The sequence below is a fragment of the Corythoichthys intestinalis genome, chromosome 12 (genome assembly GCF_030265065.1).
Source record: "Corythoichthys intestinalis isolate RoL2023-P3 chromosome 12, ASM3026506v1, whole genome shotgun sequence".
Classification (NCBI taxonomy): domain Eukaryota; kingdom Metazoa; phylum Chordata; class Actinopteri; order Syngnathiformes; family Syngnathidae; genus Corythoichthys; species Corythoichthys intestinalis.
In genome coordinates, this window is record NC_080406.1 from 4,150,791 (window position 1) to 4,161,039 (window position 10,249).

Genomic DNA, 10,249 nt, shown 5'->3' on the forward strand with positions numbered 1-10,249 from the left:
GTGTGATTTTGACAAAGATCAGATCACATTTATTGGTGGTTTTATGCAGAAATGTGATTAATTTCAAAAGGTTTAGATATTTTTTCAAACCACTGTATGGGAAGACAATCTAAATTACCTATCAAACTAAATTCATTATTAGAGATGTCCGATCGATTGGGTACGATCACGTCAATTTCAAAGTATCGGAATCGGCAAAAAAATATCGGACATGCCTTTTTTAAATATATTTTTAAATTAAATCGTTTTTTAATTGTATTTAACGTTACAGACATAGTATGTTACACTCATCCAGAGTCTTTAGTTTTGGCTTAAGGTAGGGTTATCAAATTTATCGAGATAATGACGGTATTTAATTTTTTTAAAAATGTATCATGTTAAAATATATAATGCAATTAATGCATGCGCTGCACGACCCACTCACGTATTGTCGCGCTCAATCTGTAATGGCGCCGTTTTACCTATATAGAGCACTGAAAGGCAGCGTAAAATGAGTAGAGTGAAATTTGGAAGTCTTTGGAGCCTTTTTTTAATTGGCTAAAGCCTTACAATCCCTCTCCCCACGATTATAAATATCGTGGGAAGCAGTGTGGGGAAACAAGGTAGTAATTGATCTTCTTCATAACACCCTATGTTATTTTCCAGCGCAGAGAAGATATATCAATTGGTAGCACTACGCACAGTCATGGTTCCACTTCCCATCATGCATTTGGGCATGGCTACAGTATCATTTACTGAAAGCTCAACAAATACACAAGATGGCAATATTTAGTCACAATATACAAAGTCACAAGTCTTTCTATCCGTGGATCCCTCTCACAGAAAGAATGTTAATAATGTTAAATGCCATCTTGAGGATTCATTGTCATAATAAACGAATACAGTACTTATGTACTGTATGTTGAATGTATATATTCGTCCGAGTTTTATTCATTTTTTTCTTAATGCATTGCCAAAATGTATATGATCGGGAAAAATTATCGGAAATGATTGGAATTGAATCGGGAGCAAAAAAAAAGCAATCGGATCAGGAAATATCGGGATCGGCAGATACTCAAACTAAAACGATCGGGAGCAAGAAAACTGGATCGGAACAACCCTAGTCATTATATAATGCAAAAAAGGTTGCTTAAAAGTTGGTGGAGACAATCTGAGCATCCTGAAAAGTTGCTAGTGTTATGTCCTTAATGCATTGCATATTATGCAAACCTCTGCCCTTGAAATACAGTACGTTGCAAGTCAAAAATGCACACACAAAAAAAATCTGTGCTGTGACAAGCTTTTCTCGCCCCAAACTTAAACCCTACGAGTCAAGTTCAAGACTACGTACGTAAATATTCAGAACACTGACCCGGACTAACACAGCAGTAGCCTTTGCGTATGGGCAAAATTGACTTAAAGGCTTCAGAAGTCTCTTTCTATTTTGACTTAAAGTACATATTTTGTATTCATAAATCGACCCGACAAAAATGCAGCGCAGCCCCAAATCAGCACTAATGAGTGACGCTCAAAAAGAACTCATGAGTACAATAGTAATATGTTATATTTTGTAACATAGCAATTAAAAAACACATAAAACCATCTAAACACTTACAAGATTTGAGTATTTTCTTTCGTTTCTAAAGTTTACTTCGCCCTCGAAACCGCTTCAACTCCACATAAAAAGCACGCACATCACCACAAATTAGCACTTACAACACTTTCTTTTATTATATTTATATGGTTTCAAATGTTTTATCACAGTCAGGATGAAAACACCTCTTTAAAACTTTTTTTTTTCTTTCCCGAAACAAAAAATCACGACGAAAAACAACTGCCGGGTGAGTTTTTAACCTCTTCGATTTGTACATATTTATAATCCAAAACAAAAAGAAACATTCTTTTTATAAATACTGTTTCATCTGTAGCAAGTAAATACCATAATTTAATTACAAACGGATAAATATGGCAGTCGGCTATTTACACACACACACACACACACACACAAAACAGGAAGGAGTTACAGGTGAAAAATAACAGCACAAAATTTCATTTTTTTCCCCTTCAACAGTCCTTCCACATTATCACAATTTGCAGAGCACAAGAAAATGGCACAAGTTACGCCCGGCAAAGTTTTTTTCTTCTTAAAAATCCAAACAAAACGAAAAAAATGTACATTCACGAGAAGATTAACGTGGTGTGTCCGTGTGTTCGACTTTGGCACGCTTTCCAGTTTAGGCGTTTATAAGTTTATAGTATAGTACAATCAGTTCGCCAGTTTCGGATGGTGTACAATTGTTATTGGGTTATGCGCACTAAGAGTCCAGTTAGAGTGATAGCTACCATCGAAGAAACATCTAGACACCGAAAAAGACATATCTACCACAATCAAAGTGAGCCACTATTTACAATATGAATATATTATACACGTTGTGGTGGAAGGTAGTGGAAAAAAATGGTAATGTGTTTCCAAATCGCCTTTTTGTAGGGGGGAGGGGGGCTCCAGTGCTGTGAAATGAGTGTGTGTGTCTTCATTTGGGTGGAGGGGAGTCCTACACATACCATTCACTGAAATTGGACGTGAGGCCGCTGTGGCTGGTGCTGCTGTGTACGATGGAGGCCGGCGATAGCGTGGTGTTGCTTTGCGTCTCGGTGGTAGGCGATACCAGGCCTGGCGGCGTGGACGACTCGTAGCCCGAGCTGGCCGCCGGCGACGAGTCGGATGCCGATGGGGACGACTCGTGCACCTGCGTAGGAGGAGGGACATTAGTAATAATTCAATAGTGATTGTTAAGAAACCTTGAAACTGCAAAAACACACCTCTTAAAAACTAGTGAAATTTCATTGTTTCAGTGTAAATCTTCTTAATTATTATTGCTTGAAGTCAATTTTACTCAGATTTCTTGAAATAAGTCAAAATAGCTAGCTGAAAATGATCTTAACAGACTTATTTTAAGCAATAATTGAGTATATTTAATCCCAAAACAGCTTCACGAATAGATGTTGTTCAAAACATTATTTGCAAGCATTTTTGGCTTGATTTCATAAGAATAAATAGTAATATTTACTAAAAAATAAATGGAATAATCTTACGTATTAATCAGTTAACTAGTCTTTAACACTCGAAACAAGACGGAGGAAATTATTTGAAAAATTTAAAACAAATAATCTGATTAAGATGTTATAAATTTGCAGTAAGAAACACTCTACTGGTTTTTTAAATGAGAATTCTATAGATTTTGTTTGAAATTTTGATTGCTGACAACAGGACACCATGCAATTTTTTTTTTTACACCGATGAAAATTAACTATACACTGAAAAACTGGTGGATTCACTTGATAAAATTGTAACAATTTGCACTTACTTGTATTAAGTATATTTTACTACTTTTGAACCGAACTTAATATTGCAAGGAGTTAACTTAATATTGCAAGTTTACTTGATAAAGTCCTTGCACCAACCTGCACTTAGTTTTATTAAGTAAACTTTACTGCTTGTGAGCTCAACGTAATATTGCAAGGAGTAAAATTTACTTGATAAAATCATTGTAACAATTTTCACTTACTTTTATTAAGTACATTTTACTGCTTGTGAACTGAACTTAATATTGCAAGTTTACTTGATAAAACCATTGTATCAGTTTGCACTTACTTTTATTAAGTAAACTTTAACTGCGTGTGAACTGCACTTAATACTGCAAGGAGTAAAATTTACTTAATCGAAGTATGTGCAAATAGTTACAATGATTTTATCAAGTAAAACAACTTTTTCACTGTACAGTGGGAGTTACGATTCATTGCACTTTTATCATGTTTATCTTGAACTGCAAATTTATAACATCTTAATTTTCCTTAAATCTAGTCAAATAATTTTCACCATCTTGTTTTGAGTGTTAAAAACAAGTTTACAGTTTAATGTGTCAGATTATTCCACTATACAATTTGTTCGTATTAAGATCATACATCTAAAAGTTGGTTATTTTTCAGCTAAATCACGAAAAATTCGCTTCCAAATCATGTTTTGAACAACATCTCTTCTTGAATTAAGAACAATTGTGACCTTTCAAAGCTTTTTAAAGATGAAATATACTAATTTTTTTGCTTCAAATAAATCTGCTAAGCTTGTTTTCAGCTACGGCTATTTTTCCTTTTTCAAGAAATCTACACTGTAAAAAAACAACCTATAGAATTTACTCAATAAAATTGAGGTAACAATTTACACTCAGTTTGATAGTGTAAATTTTATCCAATTTTACCCAATTTTTTAAGTAAATTGGCACTTACAACACTTTCATTTTATTATATTTATATGGATTCAAATGTTTTATTGTTTGAGATAGTGTCACAGCACAGACATTTATTTATTTGTTTGTTTATTTTTGCATTTTTTGACTTGCAACGTACTGTATTTCAAAGGCGTATGTTTGCATAGGGATGGTAAGGACATAACACTTGCAACTTTTCAGGATGCTCAGTGTAAATTTTACCCAATTTTTTAAGTAAATTGGTAAAATTTACACCATCAAACTGAGTGTAAATTGTTACCTCAATTTTGTTGAGTAAATTCTATAAGTTGTTTTTTTACAGTGTAAGTGAGTAAAATTGGCTTGAAGCACTGGCAGATAATTCCACTTATTTCTATTGGATTTGCACTGAAAAGAAGGGAATTTAACTAGTTTTAAGGAGGTGTGTTTTTGCAATGTACATACTGTATAATGTGTTTTGATAAATTAAGAAGCATTGACCATTACGTATTTGAATTTTAAAATTTTGTGGGAGTACTATTTTTAATGCAAAATTAAAGGTCGATTATAATCCATTTAGTACACATTTCTCATTTTATTTACAATTGAGGCTGAATCTGAATGCCCACTGTGTATTTTTTATTTTTATTTTTTATCCTTAAGAATTGTTTAAGCACTTTATACACAATAGGAAAAGTTACCAATTTACTAAAATTAATTGCTTTTTTTTTTTCTTCTAGTACCTTCATGTGTTTTCGTAAGGAGCTTGGGTGCGTGTAGGACTTATCACACATCTTGCACAGGTAGGGCTTATCCGATGTATGGACATGCATGTGCTTCTTTCTGTCGCTACTGTTGGCGAACCTCCGGTCGCAGCCTTCAAACTCGCACTGGAAAGGTTTCTCTCCTATTTGCAAAACATAAAATGCAGTCAGTAACATGCACAAATCTGTAGAACGATTTCAAAGGGGGGAAAGGGGGCGCAGCAATAGCAAAAATAACACATCAACCTTCCTGCATATGCAAAGCTGAATGGGGGGTTAGCTTGCTTAGCCTATATGCGCATATTGATTTAGGGAAGGGTTGTTTAAAGTGGTTGGGGGTGCAGGGCCATCGTCACTAGGCCCACAGAAGGCGCACCATTTGCTTGGGAGACAATAAAAATCTAATTAGCACCTGGCCTTTTTCACGGGACCCATCATGCATCTCCCAAGAAGATAGGTACACATGTGAAAAGGCTGCAAAACGGCCTGTCTAGCACATTAACACAAACACACATATGTACACTACAACAATAACGCACGTAAGCAGGCAAAGCAGGCAAGAAAAAAAATGCTATCTAAACACATTTTATCAGAAAAAAAAATCGAAAACTAACTGAATTTTGCATGCATTTGAATAAACTTTGCAAAATTTTTGCAAGAAACGAGTAAATGTAAAATATTACATACAGACTAATTCGGAGGATTACAAAAATGTTGAAAGTTTGTTTTAGGTGATTAGAATAACATGTTTGAGATAGTAAATTTGAGAAACATGAACGAAAAAGTTGTTTAAAACCTTTAAATGAAATGTTTCTGAACATTAGGTATAGAGAGGGAAAAAAGTACCGTGTGGTAAAACTTAAATAATTTCAGATATGCAACACAAACGAAATCGTAAATAGTAGTACGTTGTAGCTGTTCACACTATTTCATATTACGGCAGATTTAATTTAGGTGTAAAAGTGTCAGGAATTCACTTTTTTATTTTAAAGTTGCTTAACTATACACGCTTAATATTTTACTGGAATCAAATACACAAAGTCAACAATTAAAAAAATCTTGTACTAAGTAAGGCAAACGCTGCAAGTAACGAAATTCCAAGATCGCTACTTGAACCGGATTAAATCTTGCACGCGTAACGGTAATAAAAATCCACGTTACCTGTGTGCGTGCGCTTGTGGATTTTGAGATTCTCCGAGCGCGCGAAGACTTTGCCGCAGCCGGGGAAGGGGCACGGGAATGGCTTCTCTCCCGTGTGCACCCTGATGTGGTTGACCAACTTATACTTGGCCTTGAAGGGCTTGCTCTCCCGCGGGCACTCTTCCCAGAAGCAGATGTGGTTGGTCTGCTCCGGCCCGCCGACGTGCTCCACGGAGACGTGCGTGACCAACTCGTGCATGGTGCTGAACGTCTTGTTGCAGCACTTCTTGGGGTTGCTGAGCTGCTCGGGTTCGATCCACTTACAGATGAGCTCCTGCTTGATGCACTGCTGCCGCATGTATCGGAAGAAGGCGCCCGGGTGGTGGTGATGATGGTGATGGTGGTGCGCAGCCATGTTGACGTTCATGGAGCCGTACTGGTTGTGCAGCTGCGCCGCCGAGTACGCGTCGGCCCGCGGGCTGGACACCTGGTGGTACTGCTCGGATCGACCGAACACCTCCCCCGCCAGGCCGAGTCTCATCTGCCCGTTGAGCACGTTGCCGGACGCGTGGGAGCCGTGTTGCTCATGGATGCCCGGGAACAAGATGTGGCCCTGCGGCGTGTCCGTGTGGTGGTGCGTGGGGTGCAGAGAGCCCGCGGCGGGGCCGAACAGCGCGTGCTGGCCTCCAGCCGGGGAGCTCTCACCGAAGCCGCGGCTGCGAAACAGAAAGTCCCGGGTGGAGTTGAAGGGAGAGCCCGCGTACGAGGTGACGTGAGCGGCGTGCGCGCCCAGAGCCGCCGCCGGGTAGCCCGGCGCCTGGCTGCTGAAGGCGGAGCTCTGGCCGGGCGGGGAGAGCTCGTGGTTGAGCTTGAAGGCGCCCATGTGGGCCGAGTCCACGAACGTGTTCTGGGCCAGGCTCAGATCTCGCTCCTGCATGTCTCCGGTCGCCGGGTGGTGGCGGGCGAACGAACCCAGACCCGGGAACTGGTGGCCTGCGTCCAGCAGCATGGCGCCCGGCCTCGCCTCGCTAAACTCACTCTTTGGAAACTACGCGCGGAATTGTTGGCAAGTGAGCGACGCAGGGGTAGATGCTGTCACGCGCTCGGCGTGGGAAACAACATAGCTGACTGATGTGCTCCGCGCAACAAAAAACAAACGACTAAACAAACGAAACACTCACTTCTGGTTAAGTTTAATTGAAACGAAAATCCAAAATGTCACAGTCTTCTCTTGTCCGTCCAAATTCTTCCTTATCCTCAAAGTTGTTTGAACATAATTTAAGCTTTTTTTCACTCTCTTTCTCTCCTTCTTGCTCGCACGCACGCTCGGCTCGCTTGTGCGCTGCGTCTCTCTCGCTCTCGGGGTCGCTTCTCGCGCAGAGGGTCCCAAAAGCTCCTCCGCGGACTGGCCCTTCCTCCTCTAACGCCCCCTTTAACTGGGGCCACTTGACGGGCTCCTCGCCTTCTCATTGGCCGCCGCGTCTCATCAATCCCAGGTGGCCCTCCAATGGCAGGTAACGCGGCGTTGTTCCCCTAAATAATTACCGCCTACTTTTTTAGAAGAAGCTTTTGCAAAGAAGGCAGTCAGGGTAAAAGAGAGAGGGGATGCGTGATTTTATACGTTTGCATCGGCATGTTTTTACGGCACCTAGTTGAGTTTGCCACTCGTTTTTGCAGTTTATGGTACACACGCTGCAAATGAGCAATGATTACACGCTGTGCACATGCGTGACATAAGGATTGTATTACAAAAAACGGTACGGAATTGTAGGGAATGGTAGAAAACAAGGGGGGAAAGCAGCAATGATAACAATAAATAAATAAATCATGGCCCTTACCAAGACTGTTATTACACATGTTTGGTGATTTTGTTATTTTGAAAGGGAACTGAAACTGAGTGCTAATTTTATTAATAGTTCCACCAGAAAGTACATTTTGTACTGGAAAAAAATAGTGTATGTATTAGGGGCTGTTAAACATTTATTACATATTTACTACACATTTATTAAATGGTAATTACAGATAATGCGTTTCATCGACTGGGTCACCATGACAATTCAATGGTTTCTATACAACGGAATGCAGACTATATGTCATGTAACACGTGTCTAATTGATTACAGTATTGTAACATGATTTTTCTTATCTGAAACTATGAGTGCATAATTTATTACTAGTTCCACCAGAACAAATTTTGTACTGAAAAAGAATAGTATATGCTCCCAGTGGCTGTTAAACATTTATTACACATTTTTTACATTGTAATTACAGCTAATGCATTCCATTGACTGTGTCACCATGACAATTCAATGGTTTCTATACAACGGAATGACGACTATATGTCATGTAACACATGTCTAATTCATTACAGTATTGTAACATGATTTTTCTCAGCTGAAACGATGAGTGTATATTTTATTACTAGTTCCACCAGAACAAATGTTGTACTCAAAAAGAATAGTGTATGCGCCCAGTGGCTGTTAAACATTTATTACACATTTTTTACATGGTAATTACAGCTAATGCATTCCATTGACTGGGTCACCATGACAATTCAATGGTTTCTATACAAAGGAATGCAGACTATATGTCATGTAACACATGTCTAATTCATTACATTGTTGTAACATGATTTTTCTTAGCTGAAACTATGAGGGCATATTTTATTACCAGTTCCACCAGAACAAATTTTGAACTGAAAAAAAATAGTAATGCGCCCAGTGGCTGTTAAACATTTATTACACATTTATTACATTGTAATTACAGATATTGAAGTTACTCGACCATGACAATTCAATGGTTATTGTTAGGTGTATGCTAGGGAATGGTAGAAAGCAAGGGGGAAGGCAGCAATGATATCAATAAATAAATACATTATGTCCCTGACTAAGACTGTTATTACATACGTTTGGTGAGTGTTATTTTGAAAGGGAACTGAAACTATGAGTGCATATTTTATTCAGGGTTCCATCAGAACTTATATTATACTGGGGGGGGAAATAGTATACTGTATACACTCTGAGGCTATTACACATTTATTACACATTTATTAAATGGTAATTACAGATAATGCATTTCAATGACTAGGTCACTATGACAATTCACTGGGAATGCAGACTAAATGTCATTTAAAACATCTAATTTATTACTCAATTGTTACATGATTTTTCTTTGACTTTTAATTGGAAGTTGGGATGTTTGAAAGACTTGTTTAAATGATTCTCACAAGTAAACTATGTTTAAAATGAATCAAATAATAACAAAATATCGCAATGGCATGAGGATTGGGGGCACTATATCACTGTGAGGTCATTCTGCAAATACAGTTAAATTACAGTTCAGGTATAAGGATCGTATAACAATACAGTGCCATTGAGGCCAGAGTGTAAAAATAATCGCAACACTAAGGATACAGCTTCCAATTCTGATGCATTTTGACTTTACCGGAAATAAAACTTACATAGAAATAGATGTGCAATCCATACTAGTATCAGTAATAATATAAAAATGCATTGAGACAATGACTGAAAGACAACACTGTACAGTGTAAAAGAAATACAATAACAATACAATCATTGAGAGTAGGCAAAAATACTTGGACGTTTTGGAAAATTACCTTACAAGGAATTATTGAGACAAAGCCAAACAATTTTATTTTACTTATTAATTTATTTACTGTTTTTTTTTAAATCATTGAATAAGACCCCCTCCTCTCACCATATGCTCAACCAGTTTGTTGGTTTTGCATGCGCGCTGATAATTATGCACTATAACTCCTTTGGCATCCAGTTGCCTTGAGAACATAAATTGAAATAAAATGTGAGAATTCCAGTGGTTGCGAAACCACCGCATTCGCCACATGACCTGCTACAGTTTGTTTGCTTGCTCTTTTTTTTTTTTTTAAACCCACAAACGTACCACTATGTGGTTCTCACATTGAAACCCCCCCAACCCAACAAACACACACACACAATAAAGGTGTCGACATGGTGGATGCTCTGTACGACCCTTAAAAACAAACCCACCAGTGAGGTCAAACACCATATTTGGGGTGTAGAAAACTTATCGATTAATGGTTGACAAAGTACAGTTTGCGGGCTATATAAGACCTGCCTTAATCCAT

At 38.3% G+C, this 10,249-nt stretch overlaps 1 protein-coding gene across 1 annotated transcript; it reads right to left on the reverse strand.

Annotated features, from left to right (window-relative positions):
• Positions 1–1,498: 1,498 nt before the first annotated feature.
• On the reverse strand, positions 1,499–8,184 carry zic2a (zic family member 2 (odd-paired homolog, Drosophila), a). Its single transcript, XM_057852475.1, has 3 exons — positions 6,149–8,184; positions 4,967–5,130; positions 1,499–2,726 (listed from the first exon to the last, which is right to left on the reverse strand). Exons 1-3 carry the CDS (start codon positions 7,134–7,136, stop codon positions 2,532–2,534), a joined length of 1,347 nt encoding a protein of 448 aa, XP_057708458.1. The 5' UTR covers positions 7,137–8,184; the 3' UTR covers positions 1,499–2,531.
• Positions 8,185–10,249: the final 2,065 nt, after the last annotated feature.